Source organism: Mytilus galloprovincialis, chromosome 12 (genome assembly GCF_965363235.1).
Source record: "Mytilus galloprovincialis chromosome 12, xbMytGall1.hap1.1, whole genome shotgun sequence".
NCBI lineage: Eukaryota > Metazoa > Mollusca > Bivalvia > Mytilida > Mytilidae > Mytilus > Mytilus galloprovincialis.
Window position 1 is genome coordinate 78418298 of NC_134849.1, and position 20309 is coordinate 78438606.

A 20309-nucleotide genomic window follows, 5' to 3' on the forward strand; every position below is an offset into this window, starting at 1 on the left:
GCGTTTGATTGGATAAAAGTTAAAGGTAGGCGTGGATTTTGGTAAATTCCGCCAATCAACTTGCCTATTCGACAAACCTGTGTGTGCTGATGCGTGTAAACTGGGCATTGTAACGGTACGTGTCTTATATCAGAATCTATCGTGTGTGACCAATGTTTATTGTATAATTTCTTGTCATGTGGTCAAATTATCTGAAATACATGTTCTAAAGGTTACAACTTTTTGAAAGATTATTTTCGGCAGTGCCTCCGATATACGATGTAAAGTGTTTAAGAAAAACAAGACTTTAAATGAAGGAAGCATATTTACAGAGAATATCATCTCGGACTTTGCCAAGATATAATGCATGTATTTAATGGCTCCAATATTAACTATAACATGTTCCGGAAAAAAATAAGTGTCCGATAATTTGAATACTGAAAAGGTCATCTCGATCTCTTTCGACAAAATATTATTGCATGAATGATAAATCGCTGATTCTTATTTCTGTAAATGATATGTGACTGTTATAAGTAGAGACATCTGTACGCATTCTGATTTACTTTTTCAATAAACACACTATACATTTTTCTGCTTTTTTTTTGTATTCGCAAATATAATACGTTCATTATATTTGAATGCTTCAAAAATGCTTCAAATTATTATAAGCCTGCATTGTTGTTATTTTTTAGGGTCAATTAATCCCCCTCCCCCCTAATAAAATAGGGTCAGCCAAACCCAAATCCAACAACAAGGAGTGTCATTCATCGGGTTTAATTTCTTTTAGCGGTTTTTATCTTCTTATTTTGTTCAATAAATAATAGTGATCTTTTTATTTTGTTAAAAAAATAATAGTAAAATTTACTTTCCATATGCATGTTTGACTTCCTAAATAACACTTGGAAATAAAATTTGTCACAATTTCGCTTTTGTCGTCTGCCCAACTTAGTTTAATTTGGTATTGCAATATGCACACGAGATACTTGTCACTGATCGTTGAACAAACAGTAACTTTCCACCAATCCGTCAGTGATTCCAACACCTCTGTTACATACCCGGTCAATTTGTCACATGCTTGGTACTATTCTTTAAACAATTTTCGTGTTGTAAGCCGAATTTGTCCTACATTTTTTTTAAATAATTTTTTAATAACGATTCCTTGAACAGGTTTTAATATTAAACTAAATCCTATAAAATCAATTTGGTGCATTGGTTCTTTGAAACACAATTTTGTTAATTTGAGCGTGTCAACACCTAGTCTAGTAGTGATTTTGGTTTGTATATAAACATACAACAAAAGTTTATAATAGTATTTTATCGGACCACAGATGAATTATCACGTTGTGATTGGTTAAACGCCGTCACGTGGTGACCCCCAATGAGACCGTATTGGGTAAGTAAGTTTCATATGTTTATTTTTCAACAAAACGCCACAGAAAAGGTCCAGCGTTCGATAAATTCGTTATACGGTTAATTATTGACCCCCTACGGATCCATAGAGGGTGAATAAAATAAATAGGGGATTCGGCCTCCGGCCTCGACCACTATGGATTTTACTAACCCTCTATGGATTCGTAGGGGGTCACGGTAGCGAACCATATAACTTATAATAGTAAGTTATTGTTTCATTTTACATGTTTACCATTGGTGACATCAAATAAAATGTGTTGCAGGTTGTACTAAGCCATACGAAATTTAAATATCATATTTATATGCAAACTGCAAAATTTTAATTATGTATGTTTAAACTATAAATGAATAGGGAACGGGGATATTGCACGAAGTCATTCAGACTAGCCGAATTATAAATCCTAGCCTCCGTACTTGTATGATACTTTGATGTCAAATGGACTACAGCTGAAAAGTAACATTTTCTTCCAATCCATGTAAAATAGTAAGATGTACGTCCCTGAGCGTACAATGCACAAAAAAGGGTTGTATGGTAGTATGGTTGCCATACGCCTTCATGTAACAGAAATAATCGACGTACACTACAGCAGAATTACGGCTTAAGTTGTTATAGTTCACACACAAATTATAGGGTTATTTCGAAATCTGCTGCATGGTATATTCCATTGGCAATCATATTCAAGAAAAGTTGGAAATCTTGAATATTCCGTAATATCTTTATGAAGCGTGATTGAGACGTAGATTCAAATCACACAGATACCAATCATTGTTATCTTTTCTTCATTTACACAAATGAATGTCGAGGATTCGGAATATGGCAGTTATACATGTATTTTCAGTTTATATTTAGTTTGAAGCATTATCGAACTAATACGATTTTCATCTTTAAAATTTTCTTTGCATGCACTTAATATCTAATCCATTTGTTTGACCAATAAAATTTGTTTAAACTACTAAATATCTAAATGAGATTACATAGGAATAACTTGTAGTGTATTCATTTATACTAGTATGTAATAATAAAAAGAAACCAAAAGCACTATGTGACGAAGACGAAGACGAAATAAAGGATTGTGATTTTTCTATATTCGTACTTTCGACGAAGCAAAGCAAGTTCGATATAGATCTGGACATTTATGCATTTAACATTTACAGTATTCAATAGTTGTACAATTTTTTTGTAGAACATTTAGAAAAATTCGTCTTTTCGGATAAAATCTTAATTTACGTACCATTGTAAAATTAAGAATGGAAATAGGGAATGTGTCAAAGAGACAACAACCCGACCAAAGAAAAAAAAATCAACACTGAGCAGGAGGTCACCAACACTGATATCTTCAATGTTGCGAGAAATTCCCGCACCCGGAGGCGTCCTTCAGCTTGCCCCTAAACAAATAAATACTATATATATATATAGTCCAGTGGTAATGAACGCCATACTAATTTCCAAATTGTACACAAGAAACCAAAATTCAAATAGTATAAGACTTACACAGGCCAGAGGCTCCTGACTTGGGATAGGCGCAAAAATGCGGCGGGGTTAAACATGTTTATGAGATCTCACACCCCCCCCCACCCCCCCTGGCGTTTTTGTCTTTTTTTCAAAATACATATTTTTAATTGTGACTATCTTTAGTTCCGAATCTTTCTATCATTCTTATTAATTTAGTTGAAATGAAAATAAGAAACTTGGAATTAAAACACTGTTGAAGAGAAACTACATATTCGGGTTAAATTCACCTCAGTTTGTTAATTCAAGTTTGACATCTAACATCTTAATCCGTAATCCACATTTACCTGACAACCTTGTTTATTGTATTTGATCAATCGAATATCCTCAAACAGGAGACTGAGACAAATATGTTATTTGTATTGGTATTTATCAAAACTAAAATGATTGAAAATATCTTTGTAGAATATGAATTTGCCTAATAAGCGAATAATTATAATACATAGATTTCAACATCTTCAATAGAGAGATTACTGATAAGATGTCCAATATATATACATGTACATGTATATTGCGATTAGTGCTATATAGTATGTCAATGATATTGAATGCCCACTGAGTGTAAAACATTTGTCAGCTTAAAAAAAATATTTTTGACACTGCTGGTTTTAATTTTCTGACTCAAGTATAAATTTAAGAAAAGTTTATAGTTTCTGAATATTTTTAGATTCAATATTTCATCATTATTAGTATTCTAAAGTCTCACCACATACAAGCATAAAATGAGAATCACAAAACTAAACAAAACATTTAAACATCTGCATTGTATGCATCAATCTTTAAAAAGATAAATGAGAGCCGTATAAGACACAAGATATAAATATAAACAAATTTTTACTCATTTACATTCAAAATTTACAGTGTCCGTATACTAAATGAAATGAAACATCTTTTTCTTTAAGAACAAGTGAAATAAAATGCCGTTTCTTTTCAATAAAATATTGTTGATGTTTTTGGCACCTATTGCAGCAACATTGTCGTTATTGAATAAATATATATATACATTTTTCGCTATTTGATATTTATAAATTAAAATGTTAAGCTTGATGTAGCATGCTATGTCTATAATGGGCATATTAAAAGGACAGGAATATAAAAAAGAAGATGTGGTATGATTTCCAATTAGACAACAGTCCACAAGAGACCAAAATGACAGAGACATTAACAAATATAGGTCACCGTACGACCTTCAACAATGAGCAAGGCCCCGATATGACAATGTAAAGCAATTCAAATAAGAAAACAAACCGCCTTATTTATAAATCAAACAAACAAAAAAAGAACGAAAAATAAATATGTAACACATAAACAAACGACAACTACTGAATTGCAGGCTCCTGACTAGGAACAGGCACATACATAAATAATGTGGCGGGGTTGAAATTGTTAGCGGGCTCCCTACCTTCACCTAGTCTCAGTCAGGGATATAACAGTACATGTACAACATAATAACTAACTATAAGAATCAGTTTAAATCAAGGACTTAATATATACGTCACTGGTTTAAATAGGCTTTACTCATCACATGGACAAAAAGATGGAGGGGTAGAGTGTTACATTTGTAACTGGGCGTTAAGCAACCATGAATCATTTATTCTATTCTTTATATTCTCATCTCTTTATTCTGTTATTTAAAGTGCTTATCCCATTATTATCTTTATTTCTGTAAACTCCATTTATTTACTTTCATAGCCTCATATATGATCATGTACATGGTATTTTAAACAGGAACAATATATCGTCGTATATAACAAAAAATGAGAATGGAAATGGGGAATGTGTAAAGGAGACAAAAATCCGACTAAAGCGCAGACAACAGAGGAAAGCCTCTATTACGGGTCTTCAATGTAGCGTATACATGTACATACATGTATTGGACTTATAGATGCATATATATACTTGTACAAGTCCAAGATTGTGTTATAAAGTATTTCTTATAAAAATACAGGAACATTTTGATGCTAATCCAAACGCACAGGTGTCAATATTTGCAAATCTACCGGTAATTATAAGTTGTCATTTAAAAAAAGTGAAATTATAGTGTATATTAACCCAAAATTTTTTTTAAGGATGAATAGATAAATTTATTTTAAATAATTCCAATCCCTTAAAAACGAGGCACCATCATGTATACTTATAAAACAGCTCAAATTCTATTTTGTTAACTTGGAGTAGAAAATTACAATATAGTTTATCTTATTGAAACGTGAACGCTGACCCCATTGAGAACACCTTGTATTGAAAGATTGCAAATCTACTAACCAATGAAATGCTTTGGATTTAGAACGCGGACCTCAACGAGAACACCTAGATCGATAACACACTACAATCTGTATAGTTATCAATAAGTTCATTTTCAAAATCATTTATTTATTTAGGCTTGATGAAGATCTTTATCAAATAACGAATGAATTTAAGAAGATGTGGTATGCTTGTCAATAATTTAATTCACCGTTCATGTAGAATATCGTATGGTAGTTTTTTGGTCTAAAAAAGAATATATCTACTACATGTCTTTGATTTAACAAATGATAACAGATCTGGCATAAACTCGTCATTCTCAAAATAATCTAAAAATTGAGGAGAAAGCCAGACTAAGACAGTTATACAATTTAAAGAATACCAATCTTGAAGTTTTATCACTTAGAGGTATACTGTCCCCCTTCTTTTAACCTACAAGAAAACTTCACGAGAGCCGATGATTAAATATCCACCTTGTTTTTCCGTATATATATAATAAATAACTGAAGAAGCAATTCAAATTACTAAGAATATTCAATTTGTTTCAATATTGCCAAATCTGAGGCTACTTTAACTTTTATACATGTAGTAGTCTCAGCCGAAAACAATACATAATATTGATAGTATAAGCAAGTGTGACAAACCAATCAAAAATTTGTTGTTTGGGATTATTCATGGTTCCCTAGTATTCCTTTCACGGATTTGGCCATACTTTTTGGACCTTTTAGATTATAGCTCTTTTGATCGTCTTTTATATTAGTTTTGATTTCATATATTTTGGCCTCGAGCATCATTTGAAGAGATATGTATTTTCGAAATGCGCATCTGGTGCAAGAAAATTGGTACCGTTAATTTTATTCTATATTAACCAGTAACACGTGACCTAATTATAAAGAAAAGGGACAGAAAAAGTATGAAACAAAAATAACCGGTTTTTCAAAATGCACTGCATAATTCAAACCGCTTTAAAGTGTTTCATTTTATTTTATGTTTTTGCGTATACGAAAAAATGATAGCAAGTTAAACTTCAATGTTCATGACTTACAAGTATTATATTTCTTGTAAAATTGATAGATGAGCGGTTTTCACAAATACCGAACATAAGAATATAGCGTAAACGTCAACTTAAGGACAAGCAACCCAACGAGAAAAATATAACTTCAGAGGCATTTACATGTACATGTATAACTAGTTTTGAGTTAGAGAAATCATTCAACATGTTCAATGCCATATGATTCTATTCAGATTTGTGCGTTTTTTCGATTTAGGAATAAGTCAATAAGATACATAAAAGTAATTGAAGCAAAAAGAAAAAGATACATGAAATAACGAATTAACATATTAAGTTTACAAATACATATCTAGGTGCATTTACTAAAACATCATTTTTTTTCCTTATTATTGTAATTTTATGTTTATGTACCCGATATGGAGTTCTTCTGATATTAAAAAATAACTTGAATGGGTATTTCTGGTGTATATACATGTATCACGCGTGCTATCTACATGTACAATATACGGAAATAACACGGCTGGGTATTGTAAAGTTACTGAAGGTGGATTACTGGCAGGTGTATATCCCAGGGCGAAGAATTTACTGAAAACGGTTAGGTGTAATTTGTCATATTGTAAAGGTTTGAATAGCGCTTATCTCTTCTTTTTTATAATATTAATTGCGACAATAAATGGAACTTGACACATTCCCCATTTCCAATCTCAATTTTCTTATTTTTGTCATATTTACCTCGAAACTATTAACCTATTTACACGTACATGTAACATTAGAATACTTACTTCAACTGTAATAACTTTATAATTACTAAAATTAGAAATTATGTACTTCTCCTTCCGTATGCCATATTTTTGTGTCTATTCTATCTTTCCATCAGGTCCATAGTGCACTTTTTTGTCAGTCTAAGTGCACTAAGGAGGCCCTTTCAGTTTGCGATTTCTGAACCTACGTGCACGTGTAAATACCGAAAAGGACCTCCTCAGTGCACTAAGAAGAAACATTTTAAAAACATGTCTATAATATTTGCGCAATTAAATGATTGTTTTATTGGCGCAAATGAATGTTGCAGTTTTTATGATAAAGGGATGCAAAAAATGAATTCGCGTAATTAACTTGTGGCGCAAATTATTATTTTTTTAGCCAAACTGGATATAGGCCTTCAAAACATTGTGTATACACAAACAAAGCAATATTTATCTTTTACACAGTCTAGCCGGAGAATAAAAGTTTCTGCAATTTGTGTAGAATTTTAATTTTAGAATGTAATGAACAAGTAAGAAGATCGTTAGAAACCTAAGTGAATCGGAAATTAGCTATGCACGATGAAAGGGAAAAGTTTGGTGCGTCGATAAAAATTTCATGGATGCATGTGATAATTGTAAAATTTCAAGTCTTTAAATAACATCCATATAAATACTGTAGATTTGTATTTGATCATCGATTGTAAACATAACGTTCAGTGAGAAATATTTCATGTATTCCTACAGAGAACAAATCAAATTCTTTCAGAATACAATCGATTGATTATTGAAGTAAATGATTTGCGACAGAATAAGTGAAACTTGGCCAGAAGCTTACCTCTAAAATAAAGAAATATTAAAAAGGAAGAGTTATTTTTTATATCTGTATTTTACTAATAATGGACTTAAGCACTTTTTACAGTCAAGACCGAAAATATGAAATACATCGATTTAAATTATGTTCACAATAAATAATTTCTGTGTAGTTTTCCGTGTCTACATTTAAATACGAGGAAAATATAGTAAACTGTATCATCTGTGTATGTATTTGTTCCTATGAACTGTATATTTTCTTACGGAATAAAGAATTAATATAGTAAAACAGAAAAAAGAGAAACGGTAAATAGATAGGAATACATAAAGTTTCGTAAATAATTGCAAAGGACCACACGTAACTTACATGCCACGAGTTTTCATAGAACTTGGCAATTTTTGAAACGCATGTATATATGCGAAAAAGAACTTGTGCATTTGAGCAAATTAAAATCATGTCATATATCTATTTATTTTATTTTCAACAGATTCACAAGTTTTGCATTTTTAAACCGCGTGTGCATATATATTTTAATGTTTTTATATTAATACCTTATATATGAACATGTCACGTGTATTATTCATTCGTTTGTTTAAATTGTGAAGCATGTGACTTTACTAAGACTGTACGCATTTAAAGTTTGAAACAAAAAACGATAGATACATCGAGGTCGTTTTGCTTGAGTGGTTTACCTGTAAAAAGGCCGGGTCTCATCTATGTTTAAAACGAATTAATGCATGTTTGAAATAGTTTAACTGGGGCGTGGCCTATAAGTTTAACGTAACTAACCAGCAACTTGATTTCAATTGATTCACCGCAGAGAAATCTATTTGACTGGCGTTAAAATGAATTGATATGAATTGAAATGAATTAAATATAATTTTTAATTTTTGTCAATCTGTATCAAATAAAGATCAATCTCATTTAAATAGCGTTAACACGTTTTTGTCCGATCAAGTTAAATTCGTGTTACTAGTGGTTGCTGTTATTAGACCCGTCATACATTACACCATACTGGCAATGAATTTATACTAGTTCTGTATCTTGTTTCTACTGATGTCAAAAATAGCCATTAAAACCAACTGCGTAATATATGCTTAAATGATAAACAGGGGGATTTGACTGACTGTGACGACCACTGAGTTACTGGCTCCTGACTTTGAAGAGGCACATACAGAATATGGCAGGGATAAACTTTCTTGCAATTCTAAACGCTCCCTTTTACATAGGACAGTGATTTACTTACTCAATATGTGGCTTTGGAGAGGCACATACAGAATGGGACAGGACTAAACTGCTTGCAATTATAAACATTCCCTCCTACCTAGGACAGTGATTTACTTACTCAACATATGGCTTTGGAGAGACATATACAGAATAGGGCAGGGATAAACTTTCTTGCAATTCTAAACACTCCCTCTTGCCTAGGACAGTGATTTATTTACTCAACATGTGGCTTTGGAGAGGCACATACAGAAAGGGACAGGACTAAACTTGCTTGCAATTCTAAACGCTCCCTCTTACCTAGGACAGTGATTTACTTACTCATATGTTGCTTTGGAGAGGCACATACAGAATGAGGCAGGACTAAACTTAATGCTTGCAATTCTAAACACTCCCTCTTACCTAGGACAGTGATTTACTTACTTACTCAACATATGGCTTTGGAGAGGCACATACAGAATGGGGCAGGGATAAACTTGCTTGCAATTATAAACACTCCCTCTTACCTAGGACAGTGATTTACTTACTCAACATATGGCTTTTGAGAGGCACATACAGAATGGGACAGGACTAAACTTGCTTGCAATTATAAACACTCCGTCTTACCTAGGACAGTGATTTACTTATATAATTACTTACTCAACATGTGGCTTTGGAGAGGCACAAACAGAATGGGGCAGGGATAAACTTGCTTGCAATTATAAACACTCCCTCTTACCTAGGACAGTGATTTACTTACTCAATGTGTGGCTTTGGAGAGGCACATACAGAATGGGGCAGGACTAAACTTGCTTGCAATTCTAAACACTCCCTCTTACCTAGGACAGTGATTTACTTATATAATTACTTACTTACTCAACATGTGGCTTTGGAGAGGCACATACAGAATGGGGCAGGACTAAACTTTCTTGCAATTCTAAACACTCCGTCTTACCTAGGACAGTGATTTACTTATATAATTACTTACTCAACATGTGGCTTTGGAGAGGCACAAACAGAATGGGGCAGGACTAAACTTTCTTGCAATTCTAAACACTCCCTCTTACCTAGGACAGTGCTTTACTTACTTACTCAATAAGTGGCTTTGGAGAGGCACATACAGAATGGGACAGGGATAAACTTGCTTGCAATTATAAACATTCCCTCCTACCTAGGACAGTGATTTACTTTCTCAACATATGGCTTTGGAGAGGCACATACAGAATGGGGCAGGACTAAACTTGCTTGCAATTCTAAACACTCCCTCTTACCTAGGACAGTGCTTTACTTACTCAACATATGGCTTTGGAGAGGCACATACAGAATGGGACAGGGATAAACTTGCTTGCAATTATAAACATTCCCTCCTACCTAGGACAGTGATATACTTACTCAATATGTGGCTTTGGAGAGGCACATACAGAATGGGGCAGGACTAAACTTGCTTGCAATTCTAAACACTCCCTCTTACCTAGGACAGTGCTTTACTTACTTACTCAATATGTGGCTTTGGAGAGGCACATACAGAATGGGGCAGGACTAAACTTTCTTGCAATTCTAAACACTCCGTCTTACCTAGGACAGTGATTTACTTATATAATTACTTACTTACTCAATATGTGGCTTTGGAGAGGCACATACAGAATGGGGCAGGACTAAACTTTCTTGCAATTCTAAACACTCCGTCTTACCTAGGACAGTGATTTACTTATATAATTACTTACTTACTCTATATGTGGCTTTGGAGAGGCACATACAGAATGGGGCAGGACTAAACTTGCTTGCAATTCTAAACACTCCGTCTTACCTAGGACAGTGATTTACTTATATAATTACTTACTTACTCAATATGTGGCTTTGGAGAGGCACATACAGAATGGGGCAGGACTAAACTTGCTTGCAATTCTAAACACTCCCTCTTACCTAGGACAGTGATTTACTTATATAATTACTTACTTACTCAATATGTGGCTTTGGAGAGGCACATACAGAATGGGGCAGGGATAAACTTGCTTGCAATTCTAAACACTCCCTCTTACCTAGGACAGTGCTTTACTTACTTACTCAATATGTGGCTTTGGAGAGGCACATACAGAATGGGGCAGGACTAAACTTTCTTGCAATTCTAAACACTCCGTCTTACCTAGGACAGTGATTTACTTATATAATTACTTACTTACTCTATATGTGGCTTTGGAGAGGCACATACAGAATGGGGCAGGACTAAACTTTCTTGCAATTCTAAACACTCCCTCTTACCTAGGACAGTGCTTTACTTACTCAACATATGGCTTTGGAGAGGCACATACAGAATGGGGCAGGACTAAACTTGCTTGCAATTCTAAACACTCCCTCTTACCTAGGACAGTGATTTACTTACTCAACATATGGCTTTGGAGAGGCACATACAGAATGGGGCAGGACTAAACTTGCTTGCAATTCTAAACACTCCCTCTTACCTAGGACAGTGATTTACTTACTCAACATGTGGCTTTGGAGAGGCACATACAGAATGGGGCAGGACTAAACTTTCTTGCAATTCTAAACACTCCCTCTTACCTAGGACAGTGATTTACTTATATAATTACTTACTCAATATGTGGCTTTGGAGAGGCACATACAGAATGGGGCAGGACTAAACTTGCTTGCAATTCTAAACACTCCCTCTTACCTAGGACAGTGATTTACTTATATAATTACTTACTTACTCAATATGTGGCTTTGGAGAGGCACATACAGAATGGGGCAGGACTAAACTTTCTTGCAATTCTAAACACTCCCTCTTACCTAGGACAGTGATTTACTTATATAATTACTTACTTACTCAATATGTGGCTTTGGAGAGGCACATACAGAATGGGGCAGGACTAAACTTGCTTGCAATTCTAAACACTCCTTCTTACCTAGGACAGTGATTTACTTTCTCAACATGTGGCTTTGGAGAGGCACATACAGAATGGGGCAGGACTAAACTTGCTTGCAATTCTAAACATTCCTTCTTACCTAGGACAGTGATTTACTTTCTCAACATGTGGCTTTGGAGAGGCACATACAGAATGGGGCAGGGATAAACTTGCTTGCAATTATAAACACTCCCTCTTACCTAGGACAGTGATTTACTTACTCAACATATGGCTTTTGAGAGGCACATACAGAATGGGACAGGACTAAACTTGCTTGCAATTATAAACACTCCGTCTTACCTAGGACAGTGATTTACTTATATAATTACTTACTCAACATGTGGCTTTGGAGAGGCACAAACAGAATGGGGCAGGGATAAACTTGCTTGCAATTATAAACACTCCCTCTTACCTAGGACAGTGATTTACTTACTCAATGTGTGGCTTTGGAGAGGCACATACAGAATGGGGCAGGACTAAACTTGCTTGCAATTCTAAACACTCCCTCTTACCTAGGACAGTGATTTACTTATATAATTACTTACTTACTCAACATGTGGCTTTGGAGAGGCACATACAGAATGGGGCAGGACTAAACTTTCTTGCAATTCTAAACATTCCTTCTTACCTAGGACAGTGATTTACTTATATAATTACTTACTTACTCAATATGTGGCTTTGGAGAGGCACATACAGAATGGGGCAGGACTAAACTTTCTTGCAATTCTAAACACTCCCTCTTACCTAGGACAGTGATTTACTTACTCAACATATGGATGTTAAGCAAACAACAACTGAACAATTGATTTCTCCTTTGATTTCTCCTTATTATCATTATAGCATAAGGAATATTGCATGTCAATAGTATTTTTTATTTCAATACTACTATTCACCTACTAATTTTCGAAAGTGATTATTTTTCATGAGAAGAAAAATAACGTGAATGTAAATCATTGCTAAAATGGCTTATATGTAAAGCTTTGACATTTCCTTGTATAAATCCATCATGAGGATTAGAAAATATATTATTGTGAAGTCTGCAAGAAAGGCAGGAAATAAAGTATCTGCAAAAATGTATTAGAAAACAGATATAGAAAACCTCTATACTTTTAATCATGATAACTTCAAAGAATTTGAGATAAAATGCCTTCTTCATTATACTTTTGTAGCTATTCTGGAGCATTGGATTAACTCTGTATTGACCTACTGTAACAAAACTGAAGATAAAATGCCGAGAATTTTGTTTGCCGCCACTCATAGTGATAGCTTCTCTGAGGTATGTCTGACTTTGTTTTTCATTTTCCACCCTACTTTTTGACACAAATATGTGTGAATATTATCACAACTATCTAGTCATTGACTGGACATAACAAATGTGTAAATGTTTGATTAAATTACAGAACAGACAATTCTTATACAAATTTCAGTGACAAAACTTTTTCGATAATATATAACAATTGAAATAATCTGGGACTAAACTTAATTCTCTTTTGTTAGGGGACAAATTGAAATTTTAGGGCCCAACCAATTTTTGTACTAATTAAATAAGACTAAAATGTACTTTTCATATATTAATTAAGCTTTTTTTATGCAATCCTATATGTTGCTGTAAAGCCTGGAAAAGGTTATCTGTGATAACTCTATAATATTATAATTAATGCCACCAGAAAATGAAATAATCGTAGAAGCTTTAAAAGAGATTATTTGATAATAACACGTGTTTAGAAAAGTGGTATATATCAAATTGTTACCTTGCAATGAAAACTTAGTTGTTTGAATAGGTTTTGGTTATTTAAATGAACTTGCTGGTTTCACGAAATTCTCTCTTTAATTTTCCCATTATATAAAGACAATGAGGTTTCTGTTTGGGGACAGTTTTTGGTTATATTGCTGGGTAAAAGATAGGAATTGGATTCACAGCAAAATATTCTAGTCACCAGCTGGGCGATCAGCAAGATAAAATATATTCGCCCAGTCGAAAATCTGGTCGTCTTGGGCAACTGAGCGACCATTAAGTTTAGTCCCTAGACATTTTAAGTTATTTATTAACATGCACAAAGCTTAGGAGGAGGAATGTGGTATGTTGCAAGACAAAAATGGACATGCTATTAATAATTGTGTCTGTAGCACAATCTTATACAAACACTTTCCTATTTTGTATATCATCACCTCAATAAACAGTTAATGTAATGGCAAGAATAAGTAATCTATGAATTAAAATATCGAAAACTATATACGGAATTCATTGATGTCAATTAACATGGTTAATTTGTTGGTTGGTCACTGACTATTTTTAGCATTTTAATTTCCGATTAATTATTATATAAAGTATAAAAGTTTAGTCAGTATTCTTGAGTGCTCACATCAACAAATTCTACAGCTGTCTCTATTGTTCTTGTAATTAACAATTGACACAGAACACAATGGCCTGCATAAAGAGTAGAGACGAACTGTTTGTGTTATTTGTTTGCGGTTTCATGGACACACTCACCATAAATCTTGTACTTATATAAATCGTGTATGCCTAAAACTGAAAAAAATAGTTAGGTATTTTTAATTTGTTTACAGTGCTTTAAAATATTCAGGTTGAACATGTTGAATGAAAATGGTTGTATGAAATATGTTATCAATGATGAAAAAAGCCCTTTGCAAATGATTTTTGTATAGAAATAAGAAGATGTGGTATGATTTCCAATGAGAAAACTATCCACCAAAGTTTGTTTGTTGTTTTGTTGTGCTGTTACAAAACTGTCCAAAAAAAAAAGTTTTGTTTTTCGAGAAAAGTAAATAATATATTCATGTCATTGCTTTTTGATAAAATTGACAGGATGAGAAAAGGATACTAGCCCTTAAATTCAATGAAGAACTGCGGAAAATGTTTTCCTTACACAAGCTTCATGAGCATATCATGTATGACACTGTCTTTTTCATGAATGCAACGGATGCAGCAGATCGAGATATTGAGCGCTTGAAGGATACATTAGTTGATATCGCCTTTCAGCAGTCAACATGGGGACAACAGATGCCGATTGTTTGGGTGCCTCTTGATTTACAGATATCAGATATGAGAGCAGAGGGAGTAAAGTTGATAACAAAGAAGAGACTTTTAGAGATAAACAAATCTAATAATGAATTTGCTCTAAATGAAAGAAGAGTAGACGATTTCTTACTTGTTCAGCACTCAATTGGAAAGCTGTTGTATTTCGATGAACCTGCTTTGAGAGATTTCATTGTCATTCAACCTTCAGCAATGGTCAATATCCTGAGAGCCTTCGTTACAGACATAATGTTTTGGCCAGAAAAAGGACCTGTTCGAGACATACTTGAAAAATTATCATCTACTGGAGTTCTAAAGAAGACAGATCTTATTACTCTTTGGTCACAACCAGCTTTCAAGGAAATTTTGACCGATATCAGAACAAAGGAATATATAGTGCAAGTCCTCCTCCATCTAGATATCCTTGTAGAACCTAAAAGATACACTGAAACGGAAGTTGCTGCAGATTCTTTTCTAGTACCCTGCATTGTGAAGGAAAATATTCCACAAAAAATGCGCAGAAATGCAACAGACGTCAAAACACTATGCATAGCTTATCATCTGAAGGAGACAGTAGTTCCATCTGCTTTGTCGTTCAAGCTTATAGGGGCTGCTATTAGCATCTGGCCTCTGAAAGTAGACGCCTCTCGGTTTTGTCTTTATTTTCAAGCTGCAATTATGGATGCTGACAACAGAAATGAACTTCAAATTCATGTTAAAGGGCAGAGAATATTTGCATACCTCATCAATGACGAGTCAAAGCAGCTCATATCACCAGATCTAGCAACAACAACACAGGAATGCCTAACTTTGGCACTTGAACGAATTCTTCAGTTTTACCATCGTTGTTTTGGTAAACAAAGTCACCATTTAATGTCAGATCTGTTTGAAATAGAAGTCGGAGAAGTATGCAAAGGCGAAACGTGCTTACTTCCATTATGTGATGCTAAAACAAGAAAGTATTGGATATGCAAGAATGGAATAGAACATAAAACCAAAATTTCTCTGAACTGGGTTTTTGATAAGGTCAGTGACACTTTTTTATAACTATTATCTTTATCTTCTGACTGCATAAGACTGAATTTATTGAGGATAAATTGGAAAAATGAATTTGACATGTATCTTGTAAAACAGATTGATTGATGTGTTAATACATTTCAGCAAATTTCAAACACTTGTTAGATTGCTTTAACGAAATATGAAGAAAATCTAGATCTGTAGAAAATGCCTTTACCAAGTCAGAAATATGACAGTTGTTATACATTCATTTTATGTATTTTATCTGTTGATTTTGCTATTTTATAAGGGACTTTCAATTTTGAATTTTCCTCAGAGTTTGGTATTTTTGTTAAATCACTTTTATGATCGTGGTAGAAATCACACATAAACCACCATCACATCAGAGAATTGAGAACAAATCAAAAGTTACAATAATAAGATACATTTATACTTGGTTATTTTTTTCTTTTACATGCTCCTGATTTTATGAAAAGTAAAGTATAACTAACATAACTCCCGTCTTGTCATTGGTTATATTGGAAAAGATAGCATATTAGAGTCCAACGTAAAAAAAATCAAATTGCTTCAAAATTGGTTGATTATCTTTAGAAAACTATCGAAAACGAAAAAAAAAATTGATGAACTCATCAGTGGCAAGATAAGTGAAATTATACCAGTAAAACCAAAACACAAAATTAGAAATCTAAAGAAGCAGTCCTGTAAAATAATCAACAACAAATAGTCATGCAAAACATTACTGATATCCCTAATGTATATATGTATCTCTTTATTTCAGAATAAAGAGACTTGTGACGAAAACTGCAATGGTAATAAATTACAATATTTTTGATAATATTTTTTTCAATGAATAGTACTTGTCGCATATTTTAGTAAAATAATGCATACAACTGTGACTCGTTACAATAACTTAAACAATTGAAAATCAAAAATATATTATCTCTTTTATTATCTGACATTTAACTGATTGAAGTCTTTCAGAACAATAAATCATTTGTAAAGAATGCATATAAAAGCGGTGAATACCATTCTTAACGTTCTTTAAACTAACAATTATTGTATTTCAAATCCACATTTAAAAAAATAAATATTGTATTGGTACATACATTTCAGTAGTAATAATTTTGAAGAACCATATTGTCATCGATTTATTATTTGCTCTATTAACCAACCGGTTACCTTATCGGTAGTTTAAAACAACACCTTAACAGCCTACAACTCACTGGTGCTTTTGTTATCTGGACGATTTATGTGTGATGTTTTAAAAGAACAGACATGTATGTTTCAACTACACATGGTTTTTAACAAAAAATCAACTCTTTAAAATACATTTTCAAGAGCGTTTTACTCTGATGTAAGTAACTTTAATGTAATAATAAATGTTCTCTGCCTGAAGATAGTTTCTATGTTGTTTTTATTTACAACCGACTGGTAAATACTCCGTATAATACTGCAATGAGGAGGGTCAAATGTTGTGAGTTCAATGAACCAAATGTTGCCGCTGTGATTGATATGTGATGAACAAAGTCTTACACGAAGATATAATTAAAGTAGATAGAGAGGATTAAATGAGATGAGATAAAGATATAGACATTTTGGTATATAACAAAATAAGATAGCAAATCTAAATATTGATGTCAGTCATCATGGCATATCATATTAGCAACAGTCATTATTCTTTTATTTAAGGTCTTGGCTCAGAAATGCACCTCCTAGAACCAAATGATCATCATTTCGTCCATTTAGCACAAATAATGGGGATTGATGAGTTTCGTGAATTCTTGATTCATCTAGGTATTAGCACAGCTGATTACGAAAAATTGAATCATTGTTATTTCTCAAATCCAATGAATTTTATGTTGATGGGGTTGTTTAAATGGAGGGATAAGGCAGAAATTGACCGATCAAAATCAACATTTGAGGAATTGATGAGAGCACTGACAGCTATTGATAGAAAACATTACCTTTGCAAGGTACGTATAATCAACTGCTCTTTTGATTATTAGAGTTGGGTTGTTTTTTTTGGGGGGAGGGGGCGTTAACACTCTCTCCAGACATAAATTTGGTTACTGATTGTGGGTTGAACATGGATAATAGAATTGGGGTAAATGTCGATATTGACGATATAGATTTTGAGTTGAACATGAATTATAGAATTGGGGTGACGTCGATATTGACGATATCGCTTTTGGGTTGAACATGGATATTCTTTATTTAAGAGTTATGGTCCTTGCTTGATTATAAAATGGCACTTTGTCGTTTCTGATCATTATTTTAAGGTACTTTAACCATTATTTCTAAATCTTATTACGTTTCTATTGTTAAAAAATTGAGGCCTAAATTTTCATATATCATTCAGAAGTAAGTCCTTGCTTGATTGGAAAATGTCATTTCATGTTGTTCCTATGTAATACATGAAGCCAGTGCTTTCATAATGCAGACAACACATTTAGCTGTCAATTTGGCCTCGTACTTCTTGTTTTGATTTACAAAAATAAGTAACAACTAGTTCATTGTATATATCATATTACAATTGTAAAAATGACTAATTTCAGGTACAGAGAGAGGACCATAGTTTGATGGGTATGTTTTATTTAAACGTTGTTGATTGAACTATCTAGATGACGACTTTACTTACAACTATAAATGTTGTTGGTTTATGTTTTTAAATTCATATGAACAAAATAATCTTGTAATGATAAGGCTGATAAAAATAATTGAACAAATGCATGCATATATACCAATGCAAGCCAAATACCTTTTAAAGGTTTTATTTAACATGTATTACATATGAGTGTACAAGAGGACGCTATTTCAAATCATTTTTTTTTATTTGAAATAAATGTCTTTAAACTTTAATTTTATTCAAAACTTAGCCTTCACTGAACATGCTAAAGTAAGGTATGTTAATACTTTTTTTTTATTTGAATGAGATCAAGTGCCTTTGAATGATTACAAATATCAATTCAATAGTATTTCATGTTGGTGAGTTTGAACGTTTGATATTTTTTCTCCCGTCTTAAAGTGACAAGGTCAGTTTAAGGGGACTTATATTTGTACGTACTATGGTAATCCGTATCCTTAGTAATGGTGTATGTACTTTGAAACTTTTGCATTGTTTGCAAGATACATTTTAAGATGAATTGAGTTAAATTATAAGATGTAAAAAGTATCTTTACGGAAGTCTAACACAAACTAAAAAAGCCATGGTTAACAATGAAATTCAACCACAAGACAAAAAACAGTCCTTAAATAAAGAATTAAAAACTTAAGACAGAGAAAAACAAACATCCATAGAAATTATGATCTCAGATGCTCAGAAATATTAAGTAATTACTGTTACACGCACTAGTAACCCCAATTTAACTTGATCGGACAAAAACGTGTTAACGCTGTTTAAATGAAATTAATCGTCATTTGATAAAGATTGACAAAAATTAAAAATCATTTTTAATTTATTTCAATGCATATCAAATCATTTTAATGCCAGTCAAATAGCTTCGCTTGCGGTCGTTCAATTTAATTCAAGTTGGTGTTAAGTTACGTCAAACAAATAGGCCACGCCCCCGTTAAACTATTTCAAACTGGTATCAATTCGTTTTAAACCGTGTTGCGACCCGAGCTTTTAACAGGTAAATCACTCAAGCAAAACAACATCGATGTATCTTTCGTTTATTTGTTTCAAACTTTATCGACTTATATATATAAATGCGTGTATTCTTATTAAAGTAATATACTTCACAATTTAAACAAATGAATGATCAATACACGTAACATATAAGGAATTTAAATAAAAACAATAAAATATTGGTGCACGGTTTAAAAAATTCAAAACTTGTGAATCTGTTAAAAATAAAATAGTTCGATGTTTTACATATTTTTAATTTGCCCGAATGCAGTAGATCTTTATCTCACATATTCGTTTCAAAACTTGCTGAGTGCTATGAAAACTTGTGAATGTAAGTAACGTATGGTCCATTGCAATGACTTACAAACTTTAGGTATTCCTGTATATTTCCGTTTCTCATTTTCTGTCTTACTATAGTGTACTCGTTAATTAAATATAGACACGGAAATTAAAGTAACTTACAAAAATTATTTATTTTTCACATAGTTTAAATCGATGTATCTTATAGTTTCGGTCAACAACAAATATTCCCTAGCTGTATATTGATATATGAAATAGCTTGTAATAAAAACAATGTTGTGTTAAATAATAAAATGAATGAACATAATGTTAACATTTGTTGAATTTAATAAACAGTTAAGTCTTGTACAACATTGCAAATAAAGGAACAGCTCTTTTAAAACTGTGTCAAATTGTAATATCGGTCACTGACGCGAAACGGCCGTTAATTGCGGACAAGCATTACATTACGGTAATTGTGAATTGTGGTTCCGATTCTGTAAAGGGATTATTGTGCTGTCATTCACCGTGACGTA

The 20309-nt window shown here is 32.9% G+C and overlaps 2 protein-coding genes and 1 long non-coding RNA gene across 3 annotated transcripts in view; 2 read left to right on the top strand and 1 right to left on the bottom strand.

The window, feature by feature from the left end:
- Positions 1-20309, top strand: part of LOC143054951 (uncharacterized) — a 290618-nt gene that overhangs the window by 63909 nt on the left and 206400 nt on the right. The window lies entirely within an intron of this gene.
- The window catches only part of LOC143054953 (uncharacterized), a 77549-nt gene that overhangs the window by 39534 nt on the left and 17706 nt on the right, over positions 1-20309 (top strand). Inside the window, exons 6-10 of the mRNA XM_076228048.1 lie at positions 12982-13088; positions 14640-15875; positions 16645-16675; positions 17556-17839; positions 18422-18449. Of these exons, the coding sequence (XP_076084163.1) occupies positions 12982-13088; positions 14640-15875; positions 16645-16675; positions 17556-17839; positions 18422-18449 (1686 nt within the window). The remainder of the gene's footprint in view (positions 1-12981; positions 13089-14639; positions 15876-16644; positions 16676-17555; positions 17840-18421; positions 18450-20309) is intronic.
- LOC143054959 (uncharacterized) overlaps positions 1-20309 on the bottom strand; it is a 175948-nt gene that overhangs the window by 33566 nt on the left and 122073 nt on the right. The gene's annotated exons all lie outside the window — the stretch shown is intronic.